Below are 18,348 nucleotides of genomic sequence, written 5' to 3'. Positions count from 1 at the left end.
CTACACCACACTGATTACACCATAAAAGCCTCATCCAGAAGCACCCGCTGCTATAGGTAACTATAGGATATCTACTACCATGGGGGTTGCCACTACTAATGAACTGGCTTGTTCCTTTTTGCTCTAGGAGATGCCGTACTATCGTTCCCAGTTCAAGAAATGTGCTGTGGTCGGAAACGGTGGGATTCTGAAGAACAGCAGATGCGGCCGGGAGATTGACAGTGCAGATTTTGTATTTCGGTAATGGTCTCAGTTACCTTTGGAGTTCGGTATGCCGAAATAATAGTCGAACGTTACCTATGAGTGTTTTGCCAATAGTGCTTGTATATGCTGATTGATTGAATTTGTGCTCTGCCTTTCTGCTAAGAAAAATGGCACTGAAGGTGGCTTACAATCATAAATGGAACTTGATTAAAATAATAAAACAAATGCATTCAAACACAAATAAAAACACAACAATAACAGAATAAAATCAGCATCTGACCAACAGACCCACTTACAGGCCAAAGGCTTTCTTGAATAAAGTGGTCTTTGCCTACCAGCAAAAGGACAACAGAGAGGAAGCAAACCTAGCCTCCTTTGGCTGGGAGGTCCTCAGCCTGGGAGCAGCCACCGAGAAGGCCCTCATGTTGCCACCAAATGTGCCTCTGAAGGTGGTGGTCTCAAAAGAAGGGCCTCTCCCAAAGATCTTAAGACTTGGGCAGACTTACATGGGAGAAGGCAGTATTTCAGGTACTCTGGCCCCAAGCTGTACAGGGCTTTATAGGTCATAACCAGCACTTTGAATTCTGCCCAGAAACAGCCAGTGAAGCTGTTGTAACAAGGGAGTCTCGTGTTCCCTGTAACAACAGTCTGGCCACATCATTCTGGACTTCAGCTGGACCAGAATGATGTGGCCAGACTGTTGTTACAGGGAGCACGTGACTCCCTTGTTACAACAGCTTCACTGGCTGTTTCTGGGCAGAATTCAAAGTGCTGGTTATGACCTATAAAGCCCTATACAGCTTGGGGCCAGAGTTTCTGAACAGTTTTCGGAGGCAGCACCACATAGAGTGTGTTACAGCGGTCTAAGCAGGATGTATCTAAGGCATGCATGGACATGGCCAGATCAGATATCTCTCAGAATGGGTGCAGTGGGTGCATTAGCCTTAGCTGTGCAAACAAACACACTCCTGGCCACTGCCGAGACCTGGGCATCCAGGTTCAGGGCTGAGTCCAAGAGTCCACCTAAACTGCAAGCCTGGGTCTTCATGGGGAGTGTAACCCCAACCAGCTCAGGTTGAATCCCTATTTCCTGATCTGCCTTGAACTGCCTTGTCTGGATTAAGCTTCAATTTGTTTGCCCTCCTCCAGTCCATTACCAACGTCAGACACTGATCTAGGACTAGAACAGCTTCCTTGGATTTGGATGGAAAGGTGAGATAGATTTGGGTATCATCAGCATACTGGTGGCACCAAACCCCAGAACTCCAGACAGTCTCTCCCAGCAGTTTCATGTATATGTTAAATAGCATGGGGAGGGGTAAGATGGAACCCTGAGGGACACCACAGGCCAACAGCCACAGCATCGGACAGGAATCCCCCAACACCACCTTCTGAGATCGCCCCTCCAAGAAGGACTGGAGCTATCATATAAAAGTGCCCCCAGTTCCATCTCAGACATGTGCCCCAGAAGGGTACCGTGGCTGATGGTATCGAAAGCCGGCAAGAGGTCCAGCACAACTAACAGGGACACACTCCCCTGTCCAATTCCCGGTGTAGATCATCCACCAAGGTGATCAGGCCTGAAGCCAGATTGAAATGCGTTTAGATAATCTGCCCCATCCAGAAATCCCTGGAGCTGAGAAGCTGCCACATACTCCAGCAACTTGCCCAAGAATGGAATATCAGAGACCAGCCAGAAATTATCCAGTACAGTGGGGTTTGTTTTTTTAAACGAATTTCTTACCACTGCCTCTTTTAGGGAAGGCGGTATCACACCTGATTGTAAAGAGACATTCACCGCTACCTTTACCCAGCATCCCCCCTGGCCAGGAAGGGCAAGGGTCCAGCACACATGAGGCTGGCCTCACCACTTCAAGGATCCTGTCCACGTTCTTGGACTGCACAAATCTAAAAGTATTCATTGTAACTGGACAAGCAGGGGGCAAAGTTGCATTCACCGGACCTGTATCGACTATGGCATCCAAGTCAGCACATATATGATTGATTTTATCTGCAAAGTGTTGTGCAAATAGGTCACAGTGCAATATGGAGTGGTCCACCTTTTCTTCTTGTGAGCCAGAGTGTCATAGGCCTCTGAACACTCAAGAAAGCTCCACTGGGTGACTCTGTGCAGATGCAGTGATGACAGAGAAGTGCAATTTCTTCGCCACTCATTGCCATGGAGTAGGCTTTCAAATAAGCTCTAGCCCGTGTTCGATTGGACTCCTTCTGAGTTTTCTGCCAACATCGCTCTAGTCAACATCCCACTTATTTCATTGACCACAGAGCCCTGGAAAACCAGGGGGATTGTTTGGCTTCACTCCTTGGGAGAGGACTCTCAGCAGCAATCATCTCAACTTCCTGGGCCATTTCTCCATTCCAGAGATCAACCAGGGTTTCAACAGAATCGTCTGCTGGGGTGACAGGAAAATCCCCCAAAGCCAGCAGAAAACCATCCGGATCCATCAGTCTCCTGGAGTGGACCATCTTAATTGCCCCTCCTGCCCCTGCAGAGGCTCTGAATTCCAGCAAGTCTAAACCCCACCAGGAGGTGATCTGCCCATGACAATAGAACTATAAAAAGTTCCTCCACCCCCCAGATCACCATCATCCCGCCCTACACAGAAAACCAGACCCAACATGTGCCCTGCTGAATGAGTGGGGCCAGATACTAACTGGGACAGACCCATGGAAGCCATGAAGTCCTGAGCCGCTCCTGACAAGATGGCTTCAGCATGTATGTTGAAGTTCCCCAGCACAACAAGCCACAGAGACTCCAGCACCAACCCCAAGACCACCTCGGCTAGCTCAGGAAGAGAGACTGTTGAGCACCAGGCAGGCAGTACACCAACAGAATCTCTATTCTGTCCTGAACCTGCAGATACATGCACACAAAACTGGAAGACTGCAGAATGGGACACCATAGAATCACCATAGACGGCTCTGTCTCTGCCTCTCTGCCCCCCCAGGTTTTGCCTGCTGCAACATGAAGAACTCAGGTAGGCAAAGCTGGGAGAGATTTATATGGGAACACCCTCTCATCTTTTTTCACACATTATTCACTGAGCCATGGAAGTGAAATTTAAGGAGCCAGGGACCCCCTACCTTCTGAAGTCGGGAAGAAATAATTAGCTTCACATCCCAGGAGGTGCCCAAAGTCTCTACCAGCTCACTAAACTTGCTTTCGAATCAAAGCAACAAGTAAAAAAAGGAGGACTATCATTCTTTCCTGATTCTAGTGATTTCAAACAAATCTACTGCCTGAATCTACCTGCTAATCAGTTTCATTGGGTGACAATTGCAAGGTGTAGCATTGCAAGAGTGGGTGGAAAATGTCTCTTACTCTGTCCTCTTTCTCCACTGATGATACAGATGGCCTAGCTAACTTAGAGAGATCAATCGAGGCATAGTTTGGCCAACTGTATGGGCTCAGCTCTGTGGAATAATATCCATCAGTTAGATATCTCAAAGATCTATAGAACTGCCCATTTCTTTGCTCATGTGCTTTCTGTACTGATGGGGACTTCCGTGGGAGAAGGACCTTCCTGTACAGTAGCATCATCTAGCCCACATTTTCGCAGCTTATCTGTCATGGGGGGACCTTGTCCAAATCCTTCACTACAGTGGAGGGATTAACTCTGCACAACCTGTGTACTCCTGTAATTATCATTAGCGTAAATGAAAATGGAGGGTAGTGGTTGGGTGGGAATTCTTAATCACAATTTGTGATTTTTTTAAATTTAATTTTGTTGCAAATTTAGTCTAAGCCACTGGCACACTGGAGAAAAAAAAAGAATTATAAAGATATAAAATGTCCTTAAAATGTCAGTTGCTCCTACATCACACTCCCTTGTACTGGCTGCAATTGTTTGTATCCCATGCCAGCAGTCTCCACGATAGGAAATGGAAAGCATTTTCAAAAGAGAATGTGCAGTTACTCACTACCCAGAATGCTTCCATGGACCATTCTTGTCATGCAGTTTTCCCTTGCCTTGATTGTATCGCACACAGTTATTCAAATTCAGCTCCAGCAGCCTCTGTGATGATGAAATATAAGTGATGTTCCAAAAGAAGCAGGCACAGGTTGTGATTCAGAGTGCACAAAAGCACAACCCTCTTCATCAACGATTTAAAGGGGCAAGGTGAAGGAAGGACTTAAGATGATGGCAGAGGAACTGAAAGCCAAGGGGCTACTGTATCTTTTTATCTAAAGTAATTCAACTGCAAACAAACATAAGATGCAATTTCCAATTCAAACACAGTAGCCATTTCAATGCAAACATGCACCGATTTGTAGCAAAATGGATATTACACGGGTTTTGGTTTTCATTGTAATCTATTCTTTTAGTTGCTCTTGTCAGCAGTATTCTAGATTCCATTTAGGTCTTAATCATGGATTGAACAGTAGAAGTGGTGCCCAATTATCCAGTTCCAGTATAATATTTCCTTACCAAAAAAAAGCTGCACACCAAGCAACATTTTCTTTTTTCATTTGTCACTTCCTCTTTTGTGTTTCATCTTTCCTCCAAGCAGCTGAAAAGTTATCTTAGTTTTATCATATAATCAAACGATGCCCTGAGGAAAACAGCCTGCTGGTCATCACAACTCTCTCTGTGTGTTCGCACATGTGTGTGTTTGCACACACGTGTGCATGTGAATATGTATGCAATTTGTAGGCATACAGTGCCTTTAATTTCTTTATGTATATATTTAAGGATTTATATCCCACCTCTTGGCCCTTAAAATGGCTTACAATAAAAAAGAAACAATATAAAATTAAAACCCAATAACAGTACAATTAAAACCAAGAGCAGAACTGGAATCACTAAAAGTTTATCCCTTTTTATTTATTTATTTATTTATTTATTTATTTATTTATTTTATTCATTTCATTTCTATACCACCGGATAGCCAAAGCTCTCTGGGCAGTTCACAAAAATTAAAACCAAAAAGCACAGGATGAAACAATATAAAATATAAAAGCATTAAAATAGAATGCCCTTCCTCTCTCTCCACTACCAGGCTTCACTATAAAATATAAAGGCATTGTTAGCAATGTGTTTCTCTGCAGCGCCATTCCGAAAAGCCAACCAGGGATGGTGGACCAGATCTCCCCATTACCCCGCTCCATAATCTGCCGACAAGCTTGGTTGCTACAGACACCATTTTCTCAACAGTTGGTATCTCTGTTAGGGCCAAGTTTTGTCCAGGGGTCTTTCAGCTATTGACTTCTGTACTAGAGGCTCACATGTTCTTCCATTTTGAGACTTCCAAAATGTTTGGTCAGGTATTTCAGATAAATAGGGGATTCAAAGTTTGTTTAATTGGGAGTGGTGATAGTCTCATTGTTTATGAAAGAAGAACAAGGAGCCACTTGGCTCAGAGGGCAGGGGTGAAGCTCCTACTGTTGATTTCTTATATTGGGCAAAATGAATGTGTGTTGTGTGTAATGCATTTCCTATATGCCTTGGAGGAATTCCAAAGTGTTGTCATCACAAATACGGATGAGTGGGAGAGTTGTATACATTGCGATGAGTACGTTTGTGTCTAAGTACTGTTTTACATTTATTGTACATTTTTGCGTTTTGTGTTTCAATTTATTGTACACCACTCCAATATCGCTCTATGCAGAGTGGTTTCTAAATTTTATTTAAAAATAAATTAAAAACAATAGGTGCACTGTTTTTAATGGCATAGTGTGTTTACATAGTGAAATGAATCGAAGGCAGATTATCTATCGATCAATCTATCTATCATCTCTCTCTCTCACTATCTATCTATCTATCTATCTATCTACCTCTATTTCCTGTGTTCCAGGGTATCTTGTGGTTCCTCAGAAGCCCATCAGTGGTTCTTCAATGAGAAGATCAGAGGGGAAGACGAGAACATAGCTCAGTGGTCAGAGCACATGCTTTGTATACAGAACATCCTGGGTTTAATCTGTGAACTGAAACTTTGCCTGAGACCCTAGAATCGCCTTCCTCATCCCAGCACCCTCCAAATGTGTTGGACTGCAACTCTCATCATTCCCAGCCATTGTGGCAGTTGGGGTCAATGGGCGTTGTACTCCAACACATCTGGAGGGTGCTTGGTTGGGGAGAGCAGCTCTAGCGAGCCACTGCCAGATGGAGTAGACAGTACTGGGCGAGATGGGCAAATAGTCTGATCTTGTATCAGGCTGCTTCCTATGTAATGGCAGACAAGCTTCCCTGAAAGGTAGGTTGCCCTCCATTACTCATATTCCCCTGGAACGTGCAGCCACAGGAGAGTGTTAGGATGTGGTCTAGTGTGGGGGTCCCCAACCTTTTTAGACCAGTGGGCACTTTTGGGAATTTGAGAAACTGCTGTGGGCACCACCACAAAATGGCTCCCATGGGGAATGGGGCTAGTCACATAATGGCTCCCGTGGGGGCCTAACTAGTAAAATGTGAGCTAAAGAGGTGTGTGTGGGGGAGAGATATAGTGAGGCTAAAGGGTGGAAGAGGGGGAAATAGTAAGGGAAAGGGGTAGAGGGGAGAGAAAGAGCAAAACTAGGGGCTGGCAGAGGGGTGAGAAACAGCAAGGTAAAGAGGTGAGGAGAGAGAAAGTGAAGCTAGAGGCTGGGAAGGAGGGGGAAACAGCAAGGCAAAGGGGGAGAGGGGAGAGAAAGAGCAAGGCTAGACAGGGAGAGAAAGAAGAAGTCCAGGGATGGGGAAGGGAGAGAAGTAGCACGGAAAGGGGTCGAGGGGAGAGAAATAGCTAGGCTGGAAGCTGGTAGTGGAGAGAGAAGGAGAGCAACTAGGGGAAACTCTCTGTGGCCAGAAGATTGTGTGGGGCCAAAAAGCAACTCATTCCTCCTCTGCCCGCCCACCAACAGCTGATCTGCAGCAAGTTCAGGAACAGGAAAGAGAACCTGATGCCCTAACACTTCTCAAGTTTTTTATTCCAAAAATATTTTTTTGAAGGGGACAGGGAGAGGAGAGCTTTGTGGGCACCATTGGAGGTCCCCACGGGCATCATGGCACCCATGGGTGCCATGTTGGGGGGCCCTGGTCTAGTGGGTGTTCATGCACGGTCATGCTGAAGCCCAGAATCCTCTGCCTTGCACTGGGGGTTCCTCGGCACACAGTGAAATGTGGCAAGAGTCTCCCGCCCAGAAGGCAGAAAGTTTGGAAACCTCTGCTCTGTCTGCGGCTTGGCTCCACCTTGAGTTCAGACAGTGAAGCTGCACCGCCTGTCCTCCTGGCTTGTCTGGGTGAGCCACCAGCTGTAGCCCAAGGGGCATATGGGTTCATTGCAGCCAGTTTCACAACTGGAAAAAATGAAAGATGTTAAAAGGAATCACAAGCTACCTTTGTTGCCCCGTTGTTGGCTCTTTTGAACTGGTATTGGTAACAGTGAATCAACGATCAAGGAAACATTTGGACTGAACTTCTAGGAAGAGGAGGCGCTGGAGGAACTTCGGAAGGGCAAGCTAGAAACAAAATCACTTTAATGAAGAATTAAGTTACTTTAACTACCTCTGGTAGTGTTGGTGCACATGTTGCATTTGCCAAGGGCCTGCCACAGTCACTTCAAATGGCTTTCCCATGGAGGGTTGCTCCATTCTGGCCACAACACCCACCAGAAAGACACAGGATACGACCCTAGGAAGCTGCCTTCCGCCAAGTCAGACGGTTAGTCCATCGAGCTCAGTATGGTTTATACCAGCCAGCCTTCCCCAACCTGGGCCCCTCCAGATGTTTTTGACATCAACTCCCATCAGCCCCAGCCAGCCTTGCCAATCATCAGGGATGATGGGAGTTGGAGTAAAAAAACCACCTGGAGAGATGCAAGTTGGGGACAGCTGGTCTGTACTGGCTGGGAGCAGCTCTCCAGGGCTGCAGTCAGGGGCCTTATCCAGGGACCTGGAGGTGCCAAGGGTAGAACTTGGGACCTTTTGCATGCAAAGCAGGTGCTCCATCACTGTGCTATGGCCCCTATCACCACACGGACTGGTCTGTATAGGTTGGGTCATTTATTAGGATCCCAAATTAAGCCTCTAGCCCACCAACCTAGTGCCCTCCAGATGAAATGGACTACAACTCCCATCACCCCCAGCCAGCATGAGCCTCCTGGATGGGGATGAAGGGGCTTGTGGTCCCAACACATCTGGAGGGTGCCAGTTTGGGGAAGGCTGTGTTAGTCCTGTTGCGTCTTTCGTGGACCGCTCTCATGCCCAAACTGGCCACTGCGAGATCATGCTTGATATGTTGGACTTGAGAAAGGGAAACCTGGGTGTGTAACCCCCCCTCCTTGCATGGAGCTTAGCTGCATTCTCTCAGCCTTATCAACCTTGCAGGTTTGTTTGGATAAAACAAGGTGGTCCCTACATATACTGCCTTGGAGTACATGACATTGCTTGAAGGAAGGAGGATGGATATACGTGAAAGAAACAATAATAACTTCTTTGCTGCTCTGTTCTTTTCCCTTAGATGCAATTTGCCCCCCATATCTGAGAAATACATTGTCGACGTTGGCGTAAAGACCGACATCGTGACGGTTAATCCCAGCATAATTACTGAAAGGTCAGTGGCTTGTCTCTTACCCACCTCTGCCTTCTCTCCCCTCCTGTGTCTTTGTGAAATTGACAAACCTCTGAAAGGAGAGACCCTGCCTTATTATTAGCTCCAGAGGTTCTTGCTCTTGACTTCGTAATTTCATAGCAACTGGAAATCAGAATAATTTGAGCCTTCTTGGCATGAAAGAAAATGTGTTCAAAAGATTCACATGGACCTCCACACCTTCTCACCCCCGCACGTTCTGTCTGTCTCCCTCTCCCTCTCCCTCTCCCTCTCCCTCTCCCTCTCCCTCCCTCCCTCCCTCCCTCTTTCTTTCTTTCTTTCTTTCTTTCTTTCTTTCTTTCTTTCTTTCCAAATACTCCTAATGTAACTCTATCCATTCTATCTTAGCTCCTCCACCATATTTTGAATCTCATGGTAACAGCACATTACTCATGGTGGAGAAGGCTAGCAGGGGCTACCAGTCATGATGGCAGTATGCCTCTCAGTACCAGGTGCTGGGGAGCACAACTGGGAGGGTGCCATTGTGCTCACATCCTGCTTGTGGGCTTCTCGTAGGCAGCTGGTTGGCCACCGTGGGAACCGAATGCTGGACTAGATAGGCCTTTCATCTGATCCGGCATGGCTCTTCTGATGTTCTTATTTAGGGATGTATGAGAATGTCATTTTTGCTTGCAAAACATGCAAGCACGCCCTGTTCAAAGCCCTGAATGCGAATGCGAGCACGTGTCCACTGATAATTTTCAGAAATTATCAAACATGTGCTTGTTCCTGATTTGCACAAATGTCCTAATTTGGGCAAATTCCTTCAGTAGACTGAATCAGCCCCGTTTTAGTCTACGGAGGAGATTTGTGCAAATGTCGGGAGGTTTGTGCAGATTTCAGGAGATTTGTGCAAACCTCCCATTCAATCACTGCTCGATTTGCACAAATCTCCCATTCTGTCAGGATTGGGCCCATTATCTCAGCAGAGACTGTGGGAACAAAGTCAGAGTCAGAGGTGGAACAGTGCAAAGTGGTGGAGGAGGGATCAGAGCTTCAGGGAGACAGAGAGAAGAATCTGTCCAGGTGCAGGCTAATCAGTTGGATCAAAGCCTGACCATAACCTCTCCCTCTGTGGGAACACAGCAGTTCACGGGGGGCGGGGGGATGAGGTGCTCATGACAGACACACAGCTCAGACGTAGAGTGAAGAGGGAGGAGCAGCATAAGGAAGTAAGATGATCTACAAGGTTGGCCCATCACAAGAGGTCTCTAGGGGAAGACCCCCCCCCCCAAGGCTAGGACTGAGAAAGCCTTTCAGGTTCTGTTGTGCAGGCTGGTGACAGATTTGCAGCAACTTCTCTCCTACCAGTAGTGCATCCCTCAAGGGGACTTTTAGGTAGCCTATTTAGTATTGTGCTAGCTTAATCAGGGATGTTAGTGCTCGGTTGCCGTAGGATGACAAAGTCTGTAACCTGAACTGTTGTGGGACCGATTGATTTGCATAATAAAGCCTATTCACTTGGAGATTGACTTCATTGACTACAAACATGCTGGGAGGGCTCAGCACTTGACACGTTCGCGCAAAGCGAGCAGCAGATGCAAACCGGGCATGAGACGAGTGACAACATGATGTTCAGAGAACCTAGCAATTTCAAATATCACTTGTTTGACCATGCCTATTCTTATCTGTTTAATGTCTGCTCCTGTTTTTATAATGTGTATTGTAGACTATCCAAGTCAAAGTGTCTTTAAGTCCCATTGATTTCAGTTTCTCCCACTGAAATCCATTGGACCAAGGAACTTAAATTTGGCAAGACCGTGCCCATTTAATGCTTCCCCTGCTTTTTGAAGCATGCTTTCCTTTTGCATATCCAGAAGGAAGCCATGCTGCATCCAACTGGAGGGCTTCATCTCTTAATGGATTTTTGATCTTGGGCATCATTGAGTCTTGGGCATCATTAATCGTTTGATGGTTTCCCAGCTTTGTGCAATTTTTTTCCTCTTCTGAAAGGCTGGAATGCCTCTCCTAAGCCTTAGTCACTGCCAGTAAGAGCTTTAAGCTACAGTAGGCTGGTGTTTTGGCCCTGCTCCTTTGGCCTTTGGCCACATCCCTGTTTGCCTTTGGCCCTGCCTGCCACTGGAATGCAGTCCCCAAGAGCTTCTCTGAAATTGAATTTGGCCCTCAGGCTGAAAGAAGTTCCCCACCCTGGCCTGGTGGTAGGAAGTGCAGATGGATCTGCTCCCCTGGGCTCGAATCAGATTGGCTTGGAATTAAACTGAGTGATTGCCCCCCAAATTGGGGAAAAAGTGGGAAATGGCTCAGCTTTATTTCCGAGCCAATCCAAATTTTTCCATTGCCAGCCCAAAACCTCCTCCGTCCCACCCATCAGTGATCCCCCAAACTCTTGCCTCCCATCCACTTCAGGGCGGGGGGAGAGAGTTCCCATTTAGATTTTCTGTTTCAAGTATCCAAATGTTTCACCTGGCGACCACAGAAGTGAAACGAGAGGTGTTCTCTTTTGCAGATCTTTTCCCCAGGTCTCTTGCAATGCAAGTCTTTTGTCTAGGAACAGGAGCACAACATCTGAAGCTGTCTCTGTCTGGGGAGGAAGGTTTTGAAACATGTACTGAAAACAACACATTTCTTCTGGCATAAGCTTTTGTGGACACTGCCCGCTCCATCTGATGCACGAAGTGTTAATCTCAAACTGGCAGATTTATTACTGTTGTTGTTGTTACTATTATTAGTAGTATTAGTATTATTAGTATTAAAGCCTTTGATTGTGTGGATCACAACAAACTGTGGCAAATTCTTAAAGTGATGGGAGTACCAGACCACCTTACCTGTCTCCTGAGAAACCTGTACGAGGGTCAAGAAGCAACAGTCAGAACCAGACATGGAACAACCAATTGGTTCAAAATTGGGAAAGGAGTACGACAAGGCTGCATATTGTCACCCTGCTTATTTAACTTATATGCAGAGTACATCATGAGAAATGCCGGGTTGGATGAATCAGAGGTTGGAATTAAGATTGCTGGGAGAATTATCAACAACCTCCGATATGCAGACGATACCACCCTAATGGCAGAAAGCGAAGAGGATCTCAAGAGCCTCTTGTTGAGGGTGAAAGAGGAGAGTGCAAAAGCTGGTTTGAAACTCAACATTAAAAAAACTAAGATCATGGCATCTGGCCCCATCACTTCCTGGCATATAGAAGGGGAAGAAATGGAAGCAGTGACAGATTTTACTTTCTTGGGCTCCAAGATCACCGCAGACGGTGACTGTAGCCATGAAATTAAAAGACGCTTGCTCCTTGGGAGGAAAGCTATGGCCAACCTAGACAGCATAGTAAGAAGCAGAGACATCACCTTGCCGACAAAGGTCCGCATAATCAAAGCTATGGTTTTCCCAGTAGTAATGTATGGCTGTGAGAGCTGGACTATAAGGAAGGCTGAGCGCCGAAGACTTGATGCTTTCGAACTGTGGTGCTGGAGAAGACTCTTACGAGTCCCCTGGACTGCAAGGAGGTCAAATCAGTCCATCCTAAAGGAAATCAACCCTGCGTGCTCATTGGAAGGACAGATAATGAAGCTGAAGCTCCAATATTTTGGCCACCTAATGCGAAGAGAAAACTCCCTGGAAAAGACCCTGATGCTGGGAAAGACTGAAGGCAAAAGGAGAAGGGGACGGCAGAGGATGAGATGGCTAGATAGCATCACGGATGCAATGAATATGAACTTGAGCACGCTCCGGGAGAGAGCGCAGGACAGGAAGGCCTGGCGTGCTATGGTCCATGGGGTCACGAAGAGTCGGACACGACTGAACGACTGAACAACAACAACAACAACTGCTCCATAGCCGAAGCTCTCTGGGCGGTTTACAAAGGTTAAAAACATTAAAAATACAATATGCTTTAAAAAAAAACATACAAACAGATAGTATACACAGAGACAACATATATCTAAAAACAGCTTTGAGCAATCAGCCAGAGCATAACCAGATTTATATGCACATGCTGGGGAGGGGCGGGGGAGGTGTAACTTATTTTCTCAGAGAGAACGGACACACAAAAAGTACAGACAGGGATGTTTACCTTAACATATGGCATTCACAAAATGCCAATGGCAAACCAATTAACTTAAGTAGTGTGATGTTTTAAAAGCAACAACCCTTTGTCCTTATTCAAACCACAGGAAATAGAGTTGAATCTCTTGATGAATTGTACTTTGGCAATTTTGGGTTGATATCTGTCTGAAATTCCTTTGTTCAACAATGGCCACCTTAAAGTCATTGACAAGGGTGGCCTGGGAGGTTGAGATGATCCCCTACTTGTTTCTGAACATGGCCATACCTGACGTCAGATTCATGTCCATTTATTCTTTTGTGGGGGGTGGGGGGTAAGGCAAGCTTTTGGGGACCATGGACACATATGGCAGGCTGAGAAACTGTCTTGGGCACCACCTCAAGATGGGAGCCCTGCAGACAAAAGCCTCGACCTGCAGCTGCCCACCACCTTTATTTCCTAAGAACGTCTCTGAGCCCCATGTTTGGCCCAAAGACATTCATGGCAAAAAGATGATTGGAGCAGCTAGGGATCCTCACTTTCCTTTGGAGCAATATCAGGTGCCATTAAGAAATTTGTTATTTTAAAATAAATAAAAATAAATAGTAGGAAGGGTGGGGCACCTCGGTGAGTGCCCAGAAAGTTGTCTGAGAGCTCGCTGATGGCTGACCCCCGATGTAGAGGCTGTACTGACTCCTGATCTGCCTAATTACTATTCGGTTGTAATTTGCTTCCCCCAAACATCAGGTTTCACAAGCTGGAGAAGTGGAGGAAGCCATTTTTTGACGTCCTGCAAGTTTACGAAAATGCCTCGGTGCTGCTCCCCGCCTTCTACAACACCCGCAACACGGACGTCTCAGTCCGGGTCAGGTATGTCCTGGATGACTTTGAATCCCAGCAAGCCGTCTACTTTTTTCACCCACAGTATCTCATCAACGTCTCACGCTACTGGCTGAATCAAGGTGTGAGGGCCAAGCGCGTCAGCACAGGGCTGATCCTCGTGACGGCGGCCTTGGAGCTGTGTGAGGAGGTACACCTTTTTGGATTCTGGGCTTTCCCCATGAACCCCTCAGGGATATTCATCACCCACCATTACTACGACAATGTCAAGCCACGGCCGGGATTCCATGCCATGCCTTCAGAAATCTTCAACTTTCTCCATATGCACAGCAAAGGGATTCTGAGGGTCCACACGGACGCCTGCAACTGCTGATGGCGGAGATACAAGATCGATTGTTCCTGTGCCATGTAAAGAAAAGAAAGGAGACAGCTCAGCAGAAGTTCTGTGTCTTGAGTACCAATTCACACAACTGGTTTTGAGGTAGAAGGGACACCACAAGGTGGTTTTAGCTCCTTTCAGTATTCATATCTTGTGAACATGCCCCTGTGGTAAGATTATAACTTACCACATTATGGTGGGGGGGACCACTTGTGGCTGTGTGAATAGGCCCAGGGCATTCAATGTGAAAGAGTCTTATTTACATCAAGAGATTTATGCAATAATGTTGGATAAATGTACATTTCTTCAAAGGGTTCCTCAAGAGCTGGTGTTTCTAGCACCCTTACTTGCTAGCCAGCCCTGAAGGAGAGCTTTCTCCAAACTGGCATGCTCCAGATGTGTTGGGACCACAACTCCCATCATTCCCAGCCAGTATGGGTGGGTCCAGCACTTCTGGAGGGCACCAGGTTGGGCAAGGGTGCTATAGGGCCATCTTCTCCCAACTGGCGCCCTCATGATGTCATGGACTACAATTCTCATAATTCCCAGCCAGCATGGCCAAAACATCTGGAATGTACCAGGTTGGGGAAGGCTGGTTTAGGGTTACTGACATGTGGCGAACCAGATCTTATCCATCACAGGAATCCATGCACAGCCCTGGAACCTATAACGAGCAAAGAAGCACATTATCTAGAGGTTTTAGACTAGAAACCAGAGCACATCGCTGTAGTGATTCATTATTTCATCACCAAGAAAGTACCACACCTGGGTGCACTTGACAAAGTAGAGGATCTAGGCCTATTGTTCTTAAACTGTGGTACTGATGCCCTTGATACTCAAGTTAAGTACTGAAAAGAACATTGCTTTTGTATCCTGTCTGGAACTCCCACCTGCTTCCGTGCTGGTTTCCCACAGGTACCAGAAACCAGAAGGACATGGTCCAATAGTCCTTGAAAGAATGCACATATCTCTCCTCTCCCAGGTAGCTCTCCCAAACCACTGAATGTGGACTAGTTCAGGATGTAGGCTTGCGGGATTTACTTTGTTTTTCACTAGAAGCCCCAGGTCCACCAACCAAAGCCAGGTGCAAATAGTGGTTCAGGAAGGTGGACATAGAATTAAGGCAGGTGCCTCTAAGCACATGCTCAGCCCTGGAATTTGTTTTCAGTACCAAAATGGGAGCATCCACACAGATGCTTTCACACACAAATCTAATCCTGTTCCCCCCCATGCCCCCCCCCGGCCAAATTTTCTCGAATTCAGCAACCTAATTTAGGATGGAAAAAGGGCTTTTAGTCACTGTTGAACTGCTGGGAGCTGGAAACCCTTGCTGATCTACCACCGTAGATCCTGATCTGCCCACCCTTGCACTTAACCACTTTCCACCTACTTGTCATTACTTACAATCAGTGGGTTAAAGAGAGGTGAAAGGGTGGATTCAAAGCATAGAACTGCCTTGCTGCAGATCCATGTTGGCAGTTGTGAATGCAGGACTGGGAGGTAATAATGATCCCAGATGCAGTTATCTGGAGTGAAAGGGTGTACTTGATGGGGAAATTGCAAAGTAGATTAAGAAACAGACAAGTAAAATGAATGCTTGGGGGAGTGTGATCAAAGCTGGCCTGATCAGTTGATGATTCAAATAGGCAATGGGTCGTATGAGGACAATGGTGTTGAGAGAGCAGCTGACAGAAAGTCATTTCCTTTCCCAGCTTCGCTCTGAAGCGTTTTCTAAGTGGTGAAGTGGGGATTTTGACCCATTGCACCAGAAGGATCAAAGCAAAGCTGCACCTCGTCTAACGGTGGACAGGCAGATTACCCTGGACAGCTCCCAAGGAGGACGTGAAGGAGATGACCCTCTCCAGGGTGTTGTTCCCAGCCTCCAGTCATCAGAGGCATATGGTTCCTGTGTAATTATCCTCAATACAAAGCTATTATTCTGTGCATGTCAAGATCAGATGTGCAGGAAGGTAGGTGAGGAAGAAAAAGGTGGCAGATGCTTATAAGCTACACCTTTTCTGACTGCTAGCTAGGAAAAAGCAAGATGGTGGCAGCTGCTGGAGCAGGGAGAGAATATGGAGTCACAACACGGGCCTTGGGATGGGCATGATGGAATGGGAGGAGAAGGGGGTTGGGATCATGCATGAGCAAAAATTGTGGGACATTCCAGGGGGCAGCATTATTAGTCCATTGTACCCAAAACACCACAGAGTTTTGTGGTGCTGTAGAGACTAATAAATACAACTGATAGCAGTAGGTATGTCACAGTACTACAGAGATGTGTAGGGCTATAGTACTTGGAATGGGGTCATGGGGGCAGGCCCTGCTCCCAATCTATATCTGCATGGAGTAGATGTGTGCACATGCTTAGGGGATTCTCTCTGTGATGGGAAACCCTCAGAAAGTTGTACATGGGTGCCATGCAGATGTCGATATAACGGGATCATTTTCTACCCTGTCTTTGTACGGGTCTATTCATGGCAGAATACAGTTACAAAAATAGTAGAACAATGTCACAATAACAATATATTTTAAGATAAACGACGTTGCACAAATTCTTAAAAGCAAGACATCTGGCAGTGCCTGAAACCCAATGAATAAGGCAATCGTGTGCTCGAGTCAAGCAGATGTACAGTGCATGTTTGGAAACGGGCTTGTGTAAGTGCATCTGCTGTACCGGGTCTCTGAAAGCCTGAAAGAATGTGGGGCTAGGTGGAGGCTGTATCGAGCACCTTGGTTCTGCATGCCTTTTTAGCGCAAAGGCTGTGCAGTATTGGGCTATGTGCATAGAGGTTGCTGATGTGCTCTGGCTTGTATTCTTCACGCGCCCGTGAAAGACACTGATCGGCTGGATTCATATGACCTTGTTCTTCACCCTCGAATTGCCTTGGCATGAGCATTCTGCCCTCCCCTCCCCCCACCCCCTGACTGATGGCCAGCTTATTTGTTCAATCTCTTAAGAGCCATGGCTGTCAATATGGGGACGGGGGGAGAAAAAACTTCCCATGTGATGAGGGGATTACCACATGCAGGCCCAGCGTCGGAAATCGGTATGGTTGGGCACCGGCCTTGACCACATGAATTTGTGGTTTGCAAGTCATCTAAATCTACCCCTAGTTTGGGGGCTATTAGGAATATGGGAACGGTCCTTACTGGGAGATGCAGGGCAACATCCAATGGGTACTTTTCCCATGCTGGGCCCATCGAAATGAATGGGAGCTGTGCCTGAGTGCACTAGTCTCATTCATTTCCGTGGGGCTTGAGCAGGGGAATGCTCCTGTGGATGATGCCCCCATAGCACAATGTTTTTCAGACTAGATGCCCTCAAGAAATGCTTCCCACATCAGCTTTGCCATAGAACCCCTCGGTGTGTGCTACACAACCTCTTCTCGATGCAGAGAAGCCCAGGGCACATTTTAGGGTGCACACAGAGTACACACAGTTTGGTCTCTCCATCAGCCCATATGGACCAAAAGCGTGGCCTAGAGCACGCCCAAAAGCCCCCTGGCGCTGCAAGCGGCAGGGGAAACCTGGCAGTGATGGGGCAGCATATCTCTTCCAGTGAAGCTCATTCAACATCGCTGATCTCTTTGAGGAGCTCCCGGGGTTTTCCAGCGCACACTTTGAAAACCCTCGCCGTAGAGTAAACCATAGAAACTTCTGGGAGCACATGGTATAGGAAGATTGCAAATAACTAAAACAAGATGTCAGTACTGTTGATATATCTGAGAGTTGTTTCTCACGATACGGCTGCCACGTTTATCGGTGCAAGCAAACCGCACAGTGGAGGGGTGACACAGTCCACACAGCCAGCCGATGCACATGGAATGGCCCGTGACATGATGTGGCAGCCTCTGGGCGGCAGCTGGAGTATGAAAAGGGGCCCTCTGGATCCCTTTAGAAAGCCATCCATATTCTCAGTGTCAGTCGATGGGTATTTATTATGAGTATCAGTCACTGTGAAATGTACCCAACTTGTCAAAGGGGTCATAAATGGCTGCGGAAGGCAGCATGTTGGACAGATCTTGAACTGATGGTTTTTGTTTTCCTTTTCCTTTTCAGTTTTAACTGGATTGAGACATATGGGGCACTCAGGCTGCTCTGCTATTCATTTATGACCAGTAAAATGCCTGTTACTATGTAATGGGTAGGCTGTGCGTGTGTAGAGAGAAGGACTGTGTATTACAAGGATGTGGTGTGTGTAATTCAGCATGCACTGATACACCTCGCACCTCCCCTCCTGGCGAGAGCTAGGTTGCCCTGTTTCAAGGATGGCTTGCCCTCATTACCATGGTGTCCTGCAATGCGGTGCATTGCTTTTGTGTGTACAAGTAATG

At 46.8% G+C, this 18,348-nt stretch overlaps 1 protein-coding gene across 2 annotated transcripts in view; it reads left to right on the top strand.

The window, feature by feature from the left end:
• Positions 1–14,319, top strand: part of ST8SIA5 (ST8 alpha-N-acetyl-neuraminide alpha-2,8-sialyltransferase 5) — a 66,904-nt gene extending 52,585 nt beyond the window's left edge. For both annotated transcript variants that reach the window (XM_084832870.1, XM_084832869.1), the window contains 3 exons: positions 128–240; positions 8,658–8,750; positions 13,540–14,319. In XM_084832870.1, the coding sequence (XP_084688996.1) occupies positions 128–240; positions 8,658–8,750; positions 13,540–14,005 (672 nt within the window). In that variant the 3' untranslated portion in view covers positions 14,006–14,319. The remainder of the gene's footprint in view (positions 1–127; positions 241–8,657; positions 8,751–13,539) is intronic.
• Positions 14,320–18,348: the final 4,029 nt, after the last annotated feature.

This window comes from Heloderma suspectum, chromosome 2, assembly GCF_057233095.1.
Source record: "Heloderma suspectum isolate Gila_16-S chromosome 2, 16-S_ref, whole genome shotgun sequence".
In the NCBI taxonomy this organism is placed as follows: domain Eukaryota; kingdom Metazoa; phylum Chordata; class Lepidosauria; order Squamata; family Helodermatidae; genus Heloderma; species Heloderma suspectum.
The sequence above is the reverse complement of the archived record's forward strand: the minus strand, read 5'-3'. Positions and strand labels throughout refer to the sequence as shown.